The 20696-nt window shown below is 39.5% G+C and overlaps 1 protein-coding gene and 1 long non-coding RNA gene across 2 annotated transcripts in view; both read right to left on the bottom strand.

Moving 5' to 3' along the window:
- Positions 1 to 6217: 6217 nt before the first annotated feature.
- Positions 6218 to 8914, bottom strand: LOC311034975. The gene is made up of 3 exons (XR_014599659.1): positions 8824 to 8914; positions 7917 to 7999; positions 6218 to 6701 (listed from the first exon to the last, which is right to left on the bottom strand). It is a non-coding gene; the product is annotated as an uncharacterized lncRNA (long non-coding RNA).
- Positions 8915 to 11022: 2108 nt separating this feature from the next.
- Positions 11023 to 20696, bottom strand: part of LOC311034481 (uncharacterized protein) — a gene marked incomplete at both ends in the record, with an annotated part of 163394 nt that continues 153720 nt past the window's right edge. The window contains 3 exons of the mRNA XM_084042363.1: positions 11023 to 11097; positions 12335 to 12417; positions 13977 to 14081. Of these exons, the coding sequence (XP_083898489.1) occupies positions 11023 to 11097; positions 12335 to 12417; positions 13977 to 14081 (263 nt within the window). The remainder of the gene's footprint in view (positions 11098 to 12334; positions 12418 to 13976; positions 14082 to 20696) is intronic.

The following is a 20696-nucleotide window of genomic DNA, read 5'->3' as shown; positions in this document are numbered from 1 at the left end:
ATTTGTGCAGGTGAGATTAAAAGACACACAAACATCCAAATATGTCACGTGAAAACAAACAGAATATGAGAATGTACAAAACGAACTGTCACCATAACACACATCTCATCTGAAGTACTCCAAAATCACCAGGACGTTGAGGGGCGTGGCCTATGATCAATTTCCTGTTTTTGCCACTTTCATATATTTATTTATTTATTTTTACATAAAGGAAGATTCTACCAAAACCGAACAAAGTGAACTTTAAAGGTAACTTAAAAGATAATTTAGACAAATGACATAGTTGTATCTAGCACAGTGGTTCTCAAACCTTAGTTTAAAGACCTTCATACAGTAACTGTCAGAGTTACAGACATTTAAGGGTCCATTTGGAACCAAAGAACCCTGGACCCCACTCTGAGAACCACTGACATAAAGCTTCTTGGTCAATAGGGTTTCTAGATGCCACAACATCATAGAATATAAAAACAAAATGAGTTTGTTGTTCTTTCATTTATCGTTGGGATACTTATAATCTCTGTGGGATTCCAGTAGAAATCACCAAGTGAAACTTTAAAGTTGTTACTGTTTTTGGTTACAGAGTTAAAGCCCCACTCCTTAATCAGGACGCAAATGAAAGGTCAGCTCCATGAATGGAACTTAAAGATGTTTTATTTTATTTTTTATTTTGTACTCTTAAATTGACCAATTGATCTAATTACGGACAATATATGACAGGTTAAAACATATACGTTATATATATCAATATCATTCTATATATTTAATTAATGCATAATATTTTTATGCATTAGTGTTTAGTTTTTAGTTTTTTTTCACCTTATGTTTCAGTTCAATTGGTCAAGAACCTCTTCTTGAAAACCCAATTACAAACAATTCCAGAATGTGGCTTTAAACATGTTAGTGATTGTTGCATCATGTAATTTCAGTTTGTGAGTAGCCTTTTGGATTTTTCCTTTTCTTTCTCTCTTTTCTTTTTTTGGGGAGGGGGGGGGGGTGTCAGTTTAGAGAGAGAGAATGACATTGAGACTAACCTGATTCCATGTAAAGTATCTATTTCTATTGTATTTATTTTGGTTTTGTTCATATATTTATTTAGAAATACAATGAAGTGCAGTTTTTTGGTGCTGGTAACTAAACTGTGTACACACACACACACACACACACACACACACACACACACACACACACACACACACACACACACACACACACACACACACACACACACCTACTAAACGCACACAAACCTCAGTGAAGGGATGCTTCTTTTCTTATTTATTTGATGAGTAAACTCAACCAATGTGTGTCTGGTTTCAATGTCAACATATGAAGTTGTCTCTGAGTCTCAGTGGCTATAGATGGGTCAATGTTTGCTATTGGTAAAACACGCATTACTGTTATTATAACATTTTATAGCACATATTACTGTCAATTCAAAGTAATGCAGTATGTTGCAATATTACATTATGCGGCAAGTAATGTGTTGAACTACGTTTGTGTTACATTATATTACTTTGTTACAAGTGAAAGTAATACTACTACACAGTGCATTACTTATGTGATCCGTAACCCCCAAAATAGATAGCAAAATTCTAAACTACTGTTTGTCATGACAAAGAGGTTAAATTGTAGAATGTTTTTCACAAAGTCAATTGACCCTTCAAGGCTTAAAGGTGGTGTAACTGATGGTTTCTTTTATGTTAAAGCTCTATTATTCCAAATAGTAATCCCTTCCAATTGTGCTTGTTAATCCTGTATCCTGCAGGAGTTCTCTCCTTGGCATCCTGCCCTGAAAAGGTATTTTCTGCTTTCAACAGAACTGGAGAGACGGAGAGACGTTACTGAAAAACACTCTAAAGCACTGATTTTCTAAATATAGAGCTATTCAACAACAACAACTAAATATTACACCACCTTTAACAACAGAGTCTGGGAGCATACAAGAAGACAACTTCATAATTCTGTACTGTTTTTTATTCTAAAGATGTACGTATATACTTCCACTGGATATCGGAATGTTTGTTTTAGAGTTTACACTGAGCTGAAGACGACTCAAATATAAGAAGGGATATGTAGTGAAGAGCCCTTGATTTACACTGGAAAAGAAACATTTGTATTTTGTACATTTTTAACCAGAAAGACAACGTGTGCTTGTGTACAGCAGGCCCAGGGTTCCTTTTATAGTTCCATCTTGTGTACGGGTACATAAGAGTAAAATGATTTCCAGTCAGGATATGCATGTATCCTAATGCACACATGTTTTAATTACAACCTAACACTAAGAGAGTCATTAAGACATTATTTCTGTCATGACACAGAATAGACGGTAACAAAACCTGTTGAGCTTCTAACTCTAGCTCCCCTCAATTAGTATTTGAATACAAATGGTCAGTAGCATGAGTTTTGGGAGCGTCACCTAAAATTGGTCTGGCTTGGCTTCATCTACAGTGTAGCTGTGGTTCCTAACCTGGTTTCTCATGTACTCCTGGTATTGCTGTTTTTTCCCATCCTACCAGGAGGTTCATTGTATTCACCTGGTCTCTCTGTAATTATTGCAGTCTAATCAATGACTAGTTCTATAGGATAGAACACCTGGGAAGCCCCTAGTACTGTGACAACTAGTATCAGGTGAGAAAAACAGATACAAACTAGTACTAAGTGAGAAAATAAACAGAAACTAGTGCTAAGGGTCCTTTTTACTACGCAGTCAAACCTCTAGGTTTTTCTTTTCTTTTTGAGTTGAAGTTATACTGTGTAACCTTTTCAATTAAACACAAGTTATTTTGGATACAATCATTAACTGGTATATTTTACACAACCCCCACATGAATGTGTTTTTTGAAAAATGTTTGGCCCCAACACTTTCTCCAAAATGACACTCAGAGGAAATGCTTTTGTCTTGGAAATGTATTCATTTATTTCCAAATTCTGACGATGTTACTGCATTCCAAAATGTTCTAGAGTCTAGATCCTATAGACCATGCTTCATTTGTTTTAGGGCGTTGCTTCTGTGGTTTCTTTTTTAACAGATGTATTTGAATCACAGGAATTACTTTAAATGAACGGTCTAGATTTTGCCGTAGGACCCCTGGTACCAAAGGCTCTAGTAGTTCTAGTGCCCCCTAGCTGTACTTGTGATACATTGATCTATAGTTTACCAAGAAACAGAGTCAGCTCAGAATCTGCCAGCGGATTCTCTTTTGCCTTTTGATGTAGCTTATTTAGTTGGGGATTTAAACACCAGACAATTATTTATGTTTTATTATTTTTTGGACCAACTTTATCTCATGGTCCCGGTTCTGTAGGCCATGTTCTTGCCTGTGTCAGCTGTAGGGATGTATGTGTTTTATATATATATCAAAAACGATGTGTGCAAGGGAGAGTTATTACAGCAGTTTGTGTTTATTTATTTTTATTAACGTGAGCAAAACAAGAGCATGTTTGAAATGTCTTGGTGAACATCTGTAATGTTGAGGAGTGAGTTTGGTCTCATTTTGTGTATTTATTTTGGGAAGGGGGGAACTTTTGTGAAGGGGTGGAATTAGAGGGAAATGCAACATTACATATTGGGCACTGCTGTTATCCAAAGCGACTGAACACATGCGTAGTTGGTCTGCGTCGTCTAGCATGGAAGCTGTTTGAGAAACCATGCAGGCACTTTGACGGCACGGTATTGAACAGTTTGGAAGGGCCAAATGATACCGTGCAGACTGAAACTCTGAAACTCTTTGCAGTATTTACCAGTAAAGGAGAAAAAGAAGATAAAGAAAAACATGTTAAACCTTATTTTGTTTTGTTTTGTTGTGCTGATGTGTGACAAATATCAGGGTTTTTGACTTGCCTGTTTTTCATTCTGATGATATGTTACTTAAGCGGGGTGCACTTGTTTTGATTCACCTGGATGTGAGGGGTTGTCTTTAACCACAACCCCCCCCCCCCCCACCAATTCAGAATCTCCTAAAAAAAAATACCCACCTGCTGTGAAATGAAACGATTGCCCCCCGTTGTGTTTGTTTTCGTTCTCAAGTTGACAGCATGAAGGAATGTTTGCACAAATGAAGAGGGTTTGAAATGAACGCTGAACACAACCGGTCAAATGTAGGTTAGCAACATTTACCTGTGGCTTGTGAAATGTTACCTATATGGCTAGTTAAGTGCACTATTAGCCAACTTGTGTTGTGCTCCATTCCACTGTTTGATTTGTAAAAAAACGAAACAAAACAAATAAAAAAGCCCTATATGCTTTGTCATACGTATATAGGGTCATAAAAATAAATCGTAAAATTGGCTGATTTCTCCCCTGCACCCCCTACATCATAAATCGAACCCTGCTCCATTCCAAGTACAGTCAGTGTACAAAACAATTTAGCACCCTCCCCCCCCAAACACAGGGTAGTAGCTGTACAGAAATGTAGAACTGAGAAAATTGTCTTGGAGAATACTTCTAATGTACTGTCCGGCCAATAGAATTGGTAAAAAGAGGATATTTTGATATATTTATTGATCATTTGTGATGTATTTAAAAAAAAAAGTCTATATTCTTAGGACATTTTTGTTAGTTTTTTAAACCTCCAAACAAACAATGGCCAACACAAATGACAAAATCTAGTTTTAAAACCAAATTGAATTGACTCCCATTTAGCAGGTTAGAAGCATTATCCTAAAAAAACTAAAAGCTTTCATTGACTTCTCTCCCCTCCTTCTTTTGCATATCTCCTTGGTAACCAAAATGGATTTAATTACAAATACTGGATCACAGTTAAGTAGCTTTCACCTGACAGCAGGTGGCACTAATGTGTCCATCCTAAAATGCATGGGCTGCAAAAAGCATAATCCATTATGTTTCAAATGCCAAGAATGAGTTCTCCACTGATTCTGCATTGTTGCGACCCGAGTTTTACACCGACCACAATCTCAGGACCACATTTAAAAACAAAACACAATACCACTCCTGTCAGTTACAGTTGTTCTCTGTGACCCTGCCAAAAATCCAATGACCCACTTTCAGGTCCTCAGACCACTGCTTTAGAAACACTGGTTTTGTATTCCCATAATGCACTTTGGCTGCTAAGAATGGAAGCATGAGCTTGGTGCTATGGTGAAATAACTGTAGCCACTATGATGGGAGAATTAAACCAGTCTGTTTCAAAGGAACCAAACCAAAAAAGGTTTCAATGACGTGTTGCTTTGTGATTTCCAGGTTTATAAGACTTATATTTATTTCTTGTTAACTAGCTTGAAACCGTGTACCTGTGTATTATTCCTATTGAGATGCTGCTCTGTCTCCATCAACTGGGAAAAAAACTGAAAATGTCTTAGAAATAAGCTACTAGTGATCTCCTTTCAATGGATGGAGGGAGGGAGGGAGGGAGGGAGGGGGGTGGGTGGGTGAGGGATATATGAATGGATGAATGATTAATGGATGGATTATTTGACCTTGTTGATGCATTCTGGCTGGTTGCAGAAGCACCTGCAGTTAGACTTTCCTTTAAAATACACTTACGGTTTACCATTAGGACATAGAAAACACAGACATGTATAGACAATACGGCAATAGATGTTACAGAATACACATCCCTTACAAAAGGGAAATGCTTCTAGTCATGGATAAGCAGAGACATCTATAATTATGAACTGAGATGTTTGTTCAAAGGTCCTATACTTGTGGGACAAATGGTCTCTGAGTTTGTAACCTCAGTACTGTATCCTGATAAGTTGTTATTGGTTGTATAGCCCAGCGGTTCTCGATTCAAAGAGGGGTCCGTGGACACCCAGCAGTCCTTGAGGGAGTTCCAGGGGGTCCCCGCAAATTAGTTAATATAGCAGTTCAACCACATTAACTCTATTTTATACTTTGGCTATTTGTGGAAATGTTAACATTTTGGAAACATTTTCAAGTTTTAACAAAGATCTTCTCTTATGGGCGTCTCTCACACAAAGTCTTCAGATGGGGGTATCTATCAATTTGGTGGTCCTTGACATGAAAATGTTTGAGAACCACAACTTTATTTTGTTTGTGTTAAGAGATAAAAAATGTTCACCCAAGTTTGACCACCAAGTCCCATTGATACAGAAGTGGATAATTAGTAACATGTATGCAATGCATTGTATTAAACGTAAAATCTAAACCAACCATATTGACATAACTAGTAGTGTAATTTTCATCCTTTAGGTCTTACCGATGATACTAATTCATTAACAAACCCATGCCCTCTGATACCATCCCAATGTAAAGAACCACCAAGTCTTTGTATTGGTTCTGGTTATTTTTAATTTCTGAACCATGTTTTAGACCATTCATTGAATGTAGATGTCACCAGACATATCATTAGGTTCAGTTGCCTTGGCGACTGAATTCCCTCATGGGATAAACAAAGGTATCTTAGGTGGAGATCACTGACTATCTGGCTACACAAGACTAGTAATCCCTACTATTCATGTCAACATGGCTGCCATTAAAAAGGCTTATTGAACTAGTCTTATGTCAATGTAAATAACAAAAAATAAAAATGTTAACATAGTATATCTGCTGTAAAACATTAAAAATCCTCTCCAAGCTCCACTGATGTATAAAGTTACAGAGGCAACATTAGAGGTCAGCCAGAAAGGCACTGAAGCTGTAGTTGTCACTTCCGTTCAACGTTTGTCAGCCGTATCTTGATGTCTGCTGGCAGCCCAAGTTTGACCAGTTCTTCTTTAATCTGGAATTGAAAGAGCAGAACTTATATTCTTGATACAGTATGTGATAACAGGTTAGTGGTTGAGATAGCATCTTTGAATTAAGGAAGTCAAGCTGGAGAAATAGTTTGACTTACAGATAAACAGCATATCTCTTTGTGTGTGTGTGTGTGTGTGTGTGTGTGTGTGTGTGTGTGTGTGTGTGTGTGTGTGTGTGTGTGTGTGTGTGTGTGTGTGTGTGTGTGTGTGTGTGTGTGTGTGTGTGTGTGTGTGTGTGTGTGTGTGTGTGCGCGCGCATGCGCGTGCATGCGTGTTTGTTGGTACGTTGCTAATTGGCTTGGTTGAAAACATGTAATCCCTTTTAAAAATATGCAATACACCTTTTTTCATGGCAGTCATATTGACATAAATAGCTGTTTAATGTTACTTCCTTCAAAGTTACATTAAGGCTCTATTCCATTTAGTGTAGCAGAGCCTTTCCAGTGACCTAACATGCACAATAGCAGCACCCTGACTCTATAGCCTGAACGGAACGGTATCATCACTGGTAACACCTGTGAAAGATGTAGCATTACACAAAGTTGTCAATATGGCTGCTGTGAAAGGGCCTATTCAGCCCATTCTTACGTCATTAATGTTCTACTAAGTTGGGAATGGTTTGCATCTTTATGGTGCTTGCAGGGGTCACTGCCAGTGAGTTTATTTTTTCCAGGCACATACAAAATTAACTGTCAATAATATCATAGAAACACAACTCCTAATTAAACCAGTGTCCTACCTATTCAACTTCAGCCAAAGTTGCGCCGCTGCAAATATAACATCTCACTCCCAATGCGTTTAAAAAATTACCCCAAAAACAATGTTCCTATATAATGTACATAGCAACAGGAACCCCAAAAGGGGTTCCCGTCCTGTAAGGTATAGTTACAAATAGGGGTTCCCGCCGGGTTAAGTAGCAGTGTAATAAGCGGGATAATTGCCGCTGTTGTTGAGAAATAACTCCCTTCAGGATCATTAAACACCTCGGCTACGACTCGGCGTTTAGTCATCCTGTCGGGAGTTATGAACAGAGGTGTGAGGACCCGGTCATCGCTGGTTACGGCTTTAATTTATTATTATTATCATTATCATCATTATTATTATTATTACCCTTATTAAGCCGATTATACTGTACAACAGTTTCCAAAATAAATAACAACAAAATAACAACCTTTATATAATATTACTATTATTATTACCTTTGGCAGCACTATGTTATCGAAGTCTTCTTGGGTCAAAGGAGTCTCTGAGGAGAGCCCCAATCTCAGGCCAATGATGTGACCTACAGGACAAATATCCCATCATTAGAATACTGACAGGTACACTGATGTTGTCTCATCATTAGAATACTGACAGGTACAATGTGATGTCTCATCATTAGAATACTGAGGTACAGGTACATCGATAGGTCACCAATATCGAGTAATGAGATGCAATGATGAATATATACGTTAACAAGGCCAAATTGTAAAAAGAAAAAAGAAAAGGAAAGACAAAATATTTAATATATTTGTCAATTATGGACACAGGTTTGCTGTAGTGTGATGCACTGTAAGTTAATTGTGAGAAAATAACATCACAACCAGTTACCTACAGTATACAAGCCAAGGTTCTACCATCAGTTTAAAGCTGTCATTACTGCGAGTGGCGTTAGTACCGCTAGTTATTGCAAATTGGCGACGCCCTTGGCCTGTGACGCAGGCGGAACTGCCTCTCACGTGAGCGGCCTGCCGACTCTGTGCCGTTCAGAGATAAGCATTGGACCCGTAGTCCCGACGTTGTGAAAACTAATCTCACACCCAATGCGTTTTTTTTTTTCACCTTATCTAAAATTCACAAATTATTTTATTAGGATTAAGGTTAGGTTAAGGCATTGTTTTGGTCAACCACTCGGCCCACTGGTGAGAACAGATTACAGCCCTTAATATTAAGTTAGGAAGTAGTTAACCTAAAAACTGTTACAACGACGGAGGCACACCATCTTGAGCCGGGAGAGGCACTGGCGAGCGAGCCGTCATGCCATGCCGAACGTTGCGATATCTGCTTGAGCCGACTCAGTGCCGCTCGAGTTACGTTAAGGATCTTAAATTAATTAAACACACTTACTAGACCCGGGGATGTTGTTAGTTGAGACTTCTGCTGTGGGTGGAGGCGTTGTAGGTGGTTCAGTAGTATCTGGTGTCGTAGGCGGTGGTGTAGTTGTATTTAGTGTAGTTGGAGGAGGTGGAGTGGTTGTAGTTTCAGTAGTAATAGGTGGTGTTGTAGTTTCAGTAGTAGTAGGTGGTGTTGTAGTTTCAGTAGTAGTAGGTGGTGTTGTAGTTTCAGTAGTAGAAGGCGGTGTTGTAGTTTCAGTAGTAGTAGGTGGTGGTGGTGTTTCATTGACTTCTCTCCCCTCCTTCTTTTGCATATCTCCTTGGTAACCAAAATGGATTTAATTACAAATACTGGATCACAGTAGCTTTCACCTGACAGCAGGTGGCACTAATGTGTCCATCCTAAAATGGATGAGCTGCAAAAAGCATAATCCATTATGTTTCAAATACCAAGAATGAGTTCTCCACTGATTCTGCATTGTTACGACCCAGGTTTTACACCAACCACAATCTCAGGACCACATTTAAAAACAAAAACACAATACCACTCCTGTCAGTTACAGTTGTTCTCTGTGACCCTGACAAATGATCCAATGACCCACTTTCAGGTCCTCAGACCACTGCTTTAGAAACACTGCGGTTTTGTATTTCCATAAAGCACTTTGGCTGCTAAGAATGCAAGCATGAGGTTGGTGTTGGTGAATTAACTGTAGCCACTGTGATGGGAGAATTAAACCAGTCCGTTTCAAGCAAACCAAACCAACTAACAAAAAGGTTTCAATTACGTGTTTCTTTGTGATTTCCAGGTTTACAATTGACTTCTATGTATTTCTTGTTAACTAGCTTGAAACCGTGTACCTGTGTATTATTCCTATCGAGATGCTGCTCTGTCTCCAACTGGAAATACAACTTAAAATGTCTTATAATTAAGCTACTAGTGATCTCCTTTCAATGGATGGATGAATGAATGGAGGGAGGGCGGGGGGGTGAGATGAATATATGAATGGATGAATGATTAATAGATGGATTATTTGACTTTGTTGATGGTTCTGTGGTTGCATGAAGCACCTTCAGTTAGATTTTCCTTTAAAATGCACTTACGGTTTACCATTAGGACACAGAAAACACAGACATGTATAGACAATACGGCAATAGATGTTACAGAATACACATCCCTTACAATAGGGAAATGCTTCTAGTCATGCATAAGCAGAGACATCTATAATTATGAACTGAGATGTTTCTTCAAAGGTCCTATACTTGTGGGACAAATGGTCTCTGAGTTTGTAACCCCAGTACTGTATCCTGATAAGTTGTTATTGGTTGTATAGCCCAGCTGTTCTCGATTCGAAGAGGGGTCCGTGGACACCCAGCAGTCCTTGAGGGAGTTCCAGGGGGTCCCCGCAAATTAGTTAATATAGCAGTTCAACCACATTAACTCTATTTTATACTTTGGCTATTTGTGGAAATGTTAACATTTTGGAAACATTTTCAAGTTTTAACAAAGATCTTCTCTTATGGGCGTCTCTCACACAAAGTCTTCAGATGGGGGTATCTATCAATTTGGTGGTCCTTGACATGAAAATGTTTGAGAACCACAACTTTATTTTGTTTGTGTTAAGAGATAAAAAATGTTCACCCAAGTTTGACCACCAAGTCCCATTGATACAGAAGTGGATAATTAGTAACATGTATGCAATGCATTGTATTAAACATACAATCTAAACCAACCATATTGACTAGTAGTGTAATTTTCATCCTTTAGGTTTTACCGATGATACTAATTCATTAACAAACCCATGCCCTCTGATACCATCCCAATGTATAGAACCACCAAGTCTTTGTATTGGTTCTGGTTATTTCTGAACCATGTTTTAGACCTTTCATTGAATGTAGATGTCACCAGACATATCATTAGGTTCAGTTGCCTTGGCGACTGAATTCCCTCATGGGATAAACAAAGGTATCTTAGGTGGAGATCACTGACTATGTGGCTACACAAGACTAGTAATCCCTACTATTCATGTCAACATGGCTGCCATTAAAAAGGCTTATTGAACTAGTCTTATGTCAATGTAAATAACAAAAAATAAAAATGTTAACATAGTATATCTGCTGTAAAACATTCAAAATCCTCTCCAAGCTCCACTGATGTATAAAGTTACAGAGGCAACATTAGAGGTCAGCCAGAAAGGCACTGAAGCTGTAGTTGTCACTTCCGTTCAACGTTTGTCAGACGTATCTTGATGTCTGCTGGCAGCCCAAGTTTGACCAGTTCTTCTTTAATCTGGAATTGAAAGAGCAGAACTTATATTCTTGATACAGTATGTGATAACAGGTTAGTGGTTGAGATAGCATCTTTGAATTAAGGAAGTCAAGCTGGAGAAATAGTTTGACTTACAGATAAACAGCATATCTGTGTGTGTGTGTGTGTGTGTGTGTGTGTGTGTGTGTGTGTGTGTGTGTGTGTGTGTGTGTGTGTGTGTGTGTGTGTGTGTGTGTGTGTGTGTGTGTGTGTGTGTGTGTGTGTGTGTGTGTGTGTGTGTGTGTGTGTGTGTGTGTGTGTGTGTGTGCGCGCGCGCATGCGCGTGCGTGCGTGTTTGTTGGTACGTTGCTAATTGGCTTGGTTGAAAACATGTAATCCCTTTTAAAAATATGCAATACACCTTTTTTCATGGCAGTCATATTGACATAAATAGCTGTTTAATGTTACTTCCTTCAAAGTTACATTAAGGCTCTATTCCATTTAGTGTAGCAGAGCCTTTCCAGTGACCTAACATGCACAATAGCAGCACCCTGACTCTATAGCCTGAACGGAACGGTATCATCACTGGTAACACCTGTGAAAGATGTAGCATTACACAAAGTTGTCAATATGGCTGCTGTGAAAGGGCCTATTCAGCCCATTCTTACGTCATTAATGTTCTACTAAGTTGGGAATGGTTTGCATCTTTATGGTGCTTGCAGGGGTCACTGCCAGTGAGTTTATTTTTTCCAGGCACATACAAAATTAACTGTCAATAATATCATAGAAACACAACTCCTAATTAAACCAGTGTCCTACCTATTCAACTTCAGCCAAAGTTGCGCCGCTGCAAATATAACATCTCACTCCCAATGCGTTTAAAAAATTACCCCAAAAACAATGTTCCTATATAATGTACATAGCAACAGGAACCCCAAAAGGGGTTCCCGTCCTGTAAGGTATAGTTACAAATAGGGGTTCCCGCCGGGTTAAGTAGCAGTGTAATAAGCGGGATAATTGCCGCTGTTGTTGAGAAATAACTCCCTTCAGGATCATTAAACACCTCGGCTACGACTCGGCGTTTAGTCATCCTGTCGGGAGTTATGAACAGAGGTGTGAGGACCCGGTCATCGCTGGTTACGGCTTTAATTTATTATTATTATCATTATCATCATTATTATTATTATTACCCTTATTAAGCCGATTATACTGTACAACAGTTTCCAAAATAAATAACAACAAAATAACAACCTTTATATAATATTACTATTATTATTACCTTTGGCAGCACTATGTTATCGAAGTCTTCTTGGGTCAAAGGAGTCTCTGAGGAGAGCCCCAATCTCAGGCCAATGATGTGACCTACAGGACAAATATCCCATCATTAGAATACTGACAGGTACACTGATGTTGTCTCATCATTAGAATACTGACAGGTACAATGTGATGTCTCATCATTAGAATACTGAGGTACAGGTACATCGATAGGTCACCAATATCGAGTAATGAGATGCAATGATGAATATATACGTTAACAAGGCCAAATTGTAAAAAGAAAAAAGAAAAGGAAAGACAAAATATTTAATATATTTGTCAATTATGGACACAGGTTTGCTGTAGTGTGATGCACTGTAAGTTAATTGTGAGAAAATAACATCACAACCAGTTACCTACAGTATACAAGCCAAGGTTCTACCATCAGTTTAAAGCTGTCATTACTGCGAGTGGCGTTAGTACCGCTAGTTATTGCAAATTGGCGACGCCCTTGGCCTGTGACGCAGGCGGAACTGCCTCTCACGTGAGCGGCCTGCCGACTCTGTGCCGTTCAGAGATAAGCATTGGACCCGTAGTCCCGACGTTGTGAAAACTAATCTCACACCCAATGCGGTTTTTTTTTTCACCTTATCTAAAATTCACAAATTATTTTATTAGGATTAAGGTTAGGTTAAGGCATTGTTTTGGTCAACCACTCGGCCCACTGGTGAGAACAGATTACAGCCCTTAATATTAAGTTAGGAAGTAGTTAACCTAAAAACTGTTACAACGACGGAGGCACACCATCTTGAGCCGGGAGAGGCACTGGCGAGCGAGCCGTCATGCCATGCCGAACGTTGCGATATCTGCTTGAGCCGACTCAGTGCCGCTCGAGTTACGTTAAGGATCTTAAATTAATTAAACACACTTACTAGACCCGGGGATGTTGTTAGTTGAGACTTCTGCTGTGGGTGGAGGCGTTGTAGGTGGTTCAGTAGTATCTGGTGTCGTAGGCGGTGGTGTAGTTGTATTTAGTGTAGTTGGAGGAGGTGGAGTGGTTGTAGTTTCAGTAGTAATAGGTGGTGTTGTAGTTTCAGTAGTAGTAGGTGGTGTTGTAGTTTCAGTAGTAGTAGGTGGTGTTGTAGTTTCAGTAGTAGAAGGCGGTGTTGTAGTTTCAGTAGTAGTAGGTGGTGGTGGTGTTGTAGTTTCAGTAGTAGTAGGTGGTGTTGTAGTTTCAGTAGTAATAGGTCCTATTGTAGTTTCAGTAGTAGAATGTCCTATTGTAGTTTCAGTAGTAGTAGGTCCTATTGTAGTAGTATGTCCTATTGTAGTTGTAGGTGGTGTTGTAGTTTCAGTAGTAGGTGGTGTTGTTGTAGTTTCAGTAGTAATAGGTGTTGTCGTAGTAGGTGGTGGTGTTGTGGTTGTAGTTACTGTAGTAGTCGAAGGTGGACTAGTTGTAGATACTGCAGTAGTAGGAGTAGGAGTAGTTATTGTTTCACTAGTAGGAACTGCTGTTGTGGTAGGTGTAGTAGAAGTGGGTGGTGTTGTGGTTTCAGTAGTAGTAGGTGGAGTTGTAGTTGTAATAATTGGTGTGGTTGTAATAGTAGTTACAATTGGTGTAGTGGTTGTAGCTGTTGATGAAATAGTGGTGTGTTGGGTAGTTGTACTTGGTTGTATTGTAGTCGGAGTTGTGGTTGTAGCTTCTGTTGTCATAGTGGTGTGTTGGGTGGTTGTACTTGGTTGTGTTGTAGTCGGGGTGGTTGTTGCAGGTGCTGCAGGTGGAGAACATAAAGATGACACATTTAACTTGAACCTCCTCAAACCACATCATCACTGATGGAATGTGAAATATGGTGCAGTAGGAAACAGGTGTAGTTTCACCCACCATTTGAGACACTGACAATGACACAGCGAAGCTCCGACTGATATGTGGCCGCACTGAGAAAACAAATAAGTTTAATAAACAGGAGTTTTGTTTTATCTTAATGGTTTTCATGTGATGTCTTTAAGCTATTAAAGTGTCTCACAATAAAGTTCACTTGTCGCACCAAGTAGAACAAACAAAATGGTCAACTACTACAGTATACAGTACTTAATACATTGGTAAACTTAATGATAAACTATTGTTTTGAATTTAAAATATTCCCCGTGGTGTTTGATTAAGGTTCTTTGGGTTTAGTTAGCTCTTATCACCAAAAATCATCAAATCATCAAAAATAGTGAAAATAGCCGATCTACAAGCTCACAACACATTGTGAGCTTTATGTTAAGGATCGCGGAATTGGTGGTCTTTTTAATGTGGCTCTAGTATACCAAATCAAACTGCACCATGAAACAAACATTGAAACGATCAGGATAATCCTGCAGCTCCTTGATCAGCAGGTGCTTTGCTATTTAGTGATCTCAGAATGGAATATTTCCTTTTTATCTTTGTGTTCAACAAGTGAGATGACAACACAATCATCCTCATTGATTAATGGAAAAATGACAAAAAAAATCAATTAATAGAATAATACGCATTGGACTCAGTGTGCAAGGGTGTGCATAATGCCATTTATCTGATGACGGATTAAAAAAACACGTATTAAAAAGTTAGTACAAATCAGAATTATCTCCCCGCTCTCTAATGTTACATCGCAACCCGTAAATTGAACGGTTTGTTGCCTCACATGCCGATTCGGGGGGCTTATTTGGTTTGCTGGTTATGACAGATAAAATATACACAACGACCCGTCCAGTGGGGTGGAACCAAATGGACCCGTGGTCCATGTAATCGTATACCTCTTGCTCTCGGAGTAACAAAAACTCAGCCTCTGCTAGGGCTTGTGTGTGTTGGACTCAAGTGGCTGTCCTCTTCACGTTGGTTCGACGACCTCACTTTTTTTATATACATATTTTTTTTACCGTTTCTTGATACAAAAAATCTTCTTCTTTGGTTGCTATGTGCGCAGGCAGACAGACAGACAGACAGACAGACAGACAGACCCGTTGGCCTGAGCGACAAAGCAGACAGGGTGATGTTCTCCATCCTCTGACTGTGATGGCGTCCATCTCAGGATGAACTGTCCCTGTGCTGATCCAGTCAGGATCATGTTGTGGGGTCCGCTGAACAACAGCTCAGATACCCTACAATACCACCAAAGAAGAGAACATAGTTCAAAAGTCTTAATTTACATCTCCAGACCTTCAGAAGAACTAAATGATCTCATTTGGTATGTCAGATGTGCATTAAGGCTTTAGACATAGTACACCTAAGGACAACACGTTAGTAGGCCTACCCCGAATGGGCCCATTATCCATGTTCAACTGTTAAACCTAAAATGAAATTAGAGAAAAAATTAAAATCACACCAAATGAAAAGAAAGTGCTGTTTTTCAACTTTGTTCCACTTCATTTGCAATGTTTACAGACATTTAGAAAAACGAAAAATGGGCTTGTGTCGTATATTAGCCCTTATTTGCTATATTTTATGAACAGCGTGCAAGTCAAAATAGATGGAAGTGTGAAATGTAATCTACAAAAAGTTAAGCTGAATAATCATGTGTTGACTCAGACACACTGGCAGCGGCTAATCAAGGACACGCATAGCTGTGTCATTTACATGCCTTTGTCTTCCCACCCTGCTCACACCTTGAGCAGAGGAAGCGGAGACAGTACCATTTGCTAATGTTCAAAGAACTTGGCCAACAGCCGGTGGGGGATTCTCCCCCATCCCACCCGTTTGTTTGTATTCAAATGCGAATGGACAGTATAAAGGTGACTGATATATGACTTGTGAAGGTAGTACGACCACGCCGTCAGGCTGTGCGGGAGATCAGGGCTCTGCCCTGGCTCTCTGCTGTTGCGATGCTATGATGCTGCTATGCTGTTTGAATAAATGAATGAGTGGAAACCTGGGAACCTGATGTCTCTTCTCCTCTACTTCTTATTACAACTAACCAACCAGCCGGGTAACCGCAGCTTAATGCCTCACTTACACGTCACTTGTTTTCTCTATTTTCTCTAATATTGAGAGAAAGACTAATTTTACGTTAGTACCCTGACCCAAATATGATATACATTAAGAATGAATGAACTTCATGAACATTAAAAGACCCCAGGGCAAAAACACACATTTCAAATGTCTTCCTTCGGTCCATTGGAAGGAATTCGGCCAGTTACGGCCAGTGGTGGACAGTATCTATGTACATTAGTTCATTTCTAGGAAGGGATTCTTGCAAAATAGGAAATCTACAAGCTCACAACGTGTCTGCTATTTTCATATTTCTTTTTTCACATTTTCTTGGGAATTTTCCAAATTTAATACAGCAATGCATTTATATTTTGTGATTTGTACATTTGAATACTCGAATATTTACTTGAGTATATAAACCACTGGTTACGGCAGACTGGCTGCTGCACAAATTGCTACAGCAACCGATCCAGGGTTAGGGTGACAGTTAATGACTAAATGAATTCCCACATCAAGCTATTCCTGTTTGATTGCATTCTAGGATACAGTACAAAGAGATCAGAAAGAGGTAGATATGGCTGTCATTAGTCAAACTTGCACATTGTCAGTGGAATATTGCTGACATGCCCACATCAGGAACAACATGCACACCCACAGAGGGTGTTCACTCTCCATTCCGACATCTCACCACTCCGACTAGTGGCTTCCGCGTGCGGTTAGGGTTAGGGTTAGGGTTAGGGTTAGGTATAGGGTTCGTCAACGTCGGAAAGGCGACATGTCGGAAAGGAGAAATGCACCCCCCACAGAGACAGATTAGAGTGGAATTGAAAACACTGTGTTGTGTAGTTATAGGCTGAGTGCTCCAGTTTACTGTCCTCAAACTAAAGGCCTCAGTCTTGTTGTCTTTTACTCACGTGGAGTGTGTTGCCTCTGTGTTGATGGTGATTTCCAGTGTGTGACCAACAGGGGTGTAGAGCTGTGCTCTGTTAGCCGGGGTGGGAGGCAGGAACCTGGGTAGATACTGTCCCTCTGTACAGCTGGGTACTGCTCCATCCACTGAACAAAAAGTGAAAATGTAACAATTGTTATGGCTTTTAAGCGTTAGATTAATTTAATTAGATCATTCATCTATATAATTTATTAGTACATTGACTGTTAAGAAAATAGGTCTGCAAGAGTACATTTTTACATATTTTTTTTGCTGTGTACCTTTGAAAACAAATTTTAGAGGTACACTGCTGAGACGGTTGACGGTACTTAAAATGTGCTGTCCGATTCCGAATCTTCCGAAGTGCCAGAGGGTGATAGACTGGTTGGGATAGTCCCATAAATCGAACCGGAGAGCGTAGGGACCCTCATTACTGCTGTTGGTGGCAGCAAATGACAAAATGCAATTCTGAAAGAAGAGAGAAGGGACACATGACAGGAAGAGTAAACAAAACACACCAGGAGAAATAATGGGTCACATTTCTAAGAAGAGGCGTATAGGGAAAAACAGTACAGACTAATGAAGCAGTGATCATGATTAAATGCAATGTTAATTACATGTTGTGCTAGCATCAGAATTAAACTAGAAAAAGTGCTCCTTGGAGCACAGAGCTCCGCCAGGTCAGGTAGGTTAATGTTCGGAATTCGCCAATCAGGCTGGAATGTGAAAAATCAGATCCGTCTTGATCACTTGACTAAAGAGATAATATGTACCGATTTGCGTGATGTGACAACATTTGAAGAAGGAGTAATATAAAAAAAATGTTTTGCAAAAATCTGCCTCCTGGTGGTGCTATTATAATAGGGCAATGTGGAAAGGGTGGCATTTGTTCCTCAACGTAGTGCGAATGTGTGTGCAAAATTTCACCACAATCGGACGCTGCGTTCAGCATTTGTGGTATTTTGTTCAAAACGGGCCACTCCTGGAAACTTTCATGTCAATCTTAGCCAATCGGGATGGAATATGAAAAATCTAACAGAGATAGAGATCATGTGTACCGATTTGAAATGCAGGGAAAAGGTTTTTCCTTGGCCTCTAGGGAGTGTACATACAGTACAAAGCTTTACACAGATCGGTGCAGTTATAGGTAAAAACACAAATTGGCCTGTTATAGTGCCACGATGAGGATAATTTGAAAAAAATCATGTGGCAGTTCTTCCTCGGCCTAGTGAAAATGTGCGTGAAATTGCAGGCTGTGTTAATGATTCTAGGCATTTTGTTCAAAACGGAGCACTCCTGCAAACTTTGGAAGCCATTCTTTGCCAATCAGGATGGAATGTGAAAAATCTGAAAGACCTGTTTCGTTTAATGACTGTAGAGATACTGTGGACCGATTTGCGTGATGTTTGGACAAAATCTGTAGGAGTACTGTCAGAAAATATTGTTTTGCAAAAAGCAGCCTCCTGGTGGCGCTACAACAGGCCCATGTGAAAATGTTTAGGCAAAGGTTCTGAATTGGCATCCAGGGAGTAGGGAGTGTGTGTGCACAGTTTCGCTGGGATCAAGCCAACGGTGCCGGAGATAGCTGTTCACAGACACACACACACACACACACACACACACACACACACACACACACACACACACACACACACACACACACACACACACACACACACACGGACGGACGGACGGACGGACGGACGGACGGACGGACGGACATAGCAAAACATAGTTTCGGCCATGCCTTTTGGCCTCGCGGAGACAATTAGCATAAAATGTGTAGTAGGCCTAGCATCAGTATGATGTGATCTATGTTCTTATTTACAAAATAAAAGCATTCAACTCACAGTTGACATGATGAGAATAGAAGGAAGTTGAAAAGGATGGCAGTCAACCCGGTCTCCATCTGGGTCAAATGCTAACAGGCTGAAGTTTCTCGCACAGTTAGAAGGAATTCTGAGAGACAAAGAGACGGAAGGAAAAACAGAAAGAAAATGAGAGACAGAAATTAGATTATATGTGTCATTCCCAAATTGTATTTGTGCAATACACATATACATTGTCTTGCACAGTATACTTTACATTACTATAGAAATTATATTTGTGTTGCCTGTCTCCTGGTGCCCATTGTGCTCACCTAGTGGTATGTGTATGTTTTGTTACAGTTTTGAAGTTGCTGTATAATTAGTTAAAGCTATACACCTTTGATCAGTCATTTTGAGTAAAACATCCACAAGTAATCAGAAGCAGTTTGAGGACACAACTCAGCAGTCATCGGTTAATTTTCTACAGGAGTGCTTGGAAACATAATGCCTGTAAGTGATTTGATGTTTTATGTATTTGTGTTTTAAAGTATAGTTAATTCATTCATTTTACTGTTACTCTTTTTGGGAGGCAATAAAACATCTTGATCCAGAAAGGTTTCCGTCGCTCATTGGAGGACTGTTCATATACCCGCCAAAACACATCAGTCTAACATTTAGGATACATTTCCCCATTAATATTATGTTAATGTTAGTAATGAGTATAACAACAAAAGAGAAGTGTATTATGTTACCGTAGTGAAGGTATGAAGGTGGTCTGAGGAGACCGATTGGCTCCCCCAGTGTCAGATCTGGTCCTGAGATCCACATATGTTATAGCATACCAGTTCACAATGTTATTTATGTTATTTATCCAGTTACCACCTAGTAACCTGTGGGAGATGAGATTATTATTATTATTATAAAAAAAAGTGACAGACAACAGTATAATACCACAGTTTATTTCTGTCATCATTTTTTTCTTAAACTATGTCAGATGAAAGCAATTGAGAAAGAAGTACATGTAAAACATGTAAGGGTGCAACAGTTAATTAAACACATTTCAATTAATAAACTATCCCTATTTTGGGCATGTGATTACAGGCAATTGTAAATGTAATTTACATTATTGACTGTTTACATTCAAAATCCTTAATTTCAGCCATGATTACAGCTAAGCAGTCAACACTTAAATGTCCTGCTAGTTGCCACATGACACATCAATGGACAAACTGTTTGATTGAACCTGTGATCTTTCAATTATAACCATTTGGCCAGCTCCTCTTATTGAGCTGAGTCATGGCAGGCAGAAGGTTTAAACACCAATTAAATGACCTACTGTGTAAAACATGAATGTAATGGTAGTTAAAGTCTCATTGTTTTTGTGGTGTCATATCTCTCTTCACTCACTGCAAATAGAAGTAATTGTTGCTGGGAACCAGACGAGTCATGATTCCTTCTCGTTGACACCACTCTGTGGTGCTCTGCACCGTGTTCACCTCCAGTAGGGTCTCAATGCCACAGTCCCCACTTTGACAGTCCCATGTGTCTGAATCTGTGCATGATGTGAAGGCTGTCTTATAGCGCAGAACCACCTGTAATTATGAGATTATGATATAAAAGTTATACATCACATGACTTTGATCCTGTCTCTGTTTACAGTAGGTGGATACGGACACAGAAGCTTGTAAATTAATTTAAA

This window comes from Gymnoscopelus microlampas (genome assembly GCF_963454915.1).
Source record: "Gymnoscopelus microlampas genome assembly, chromosome: 19".
NCBI classification, from domain to species: domain Eukaryota; kingdom Metazoa; phylum Chordata; class Actinopteri; order Myctophiformes; family Myctophidae; genus Gymnoscopelus; species Gymnoscopelus microlampas.
This window is presented reverse-complemented; position numbering and strand designations above follow the sequence as displayed.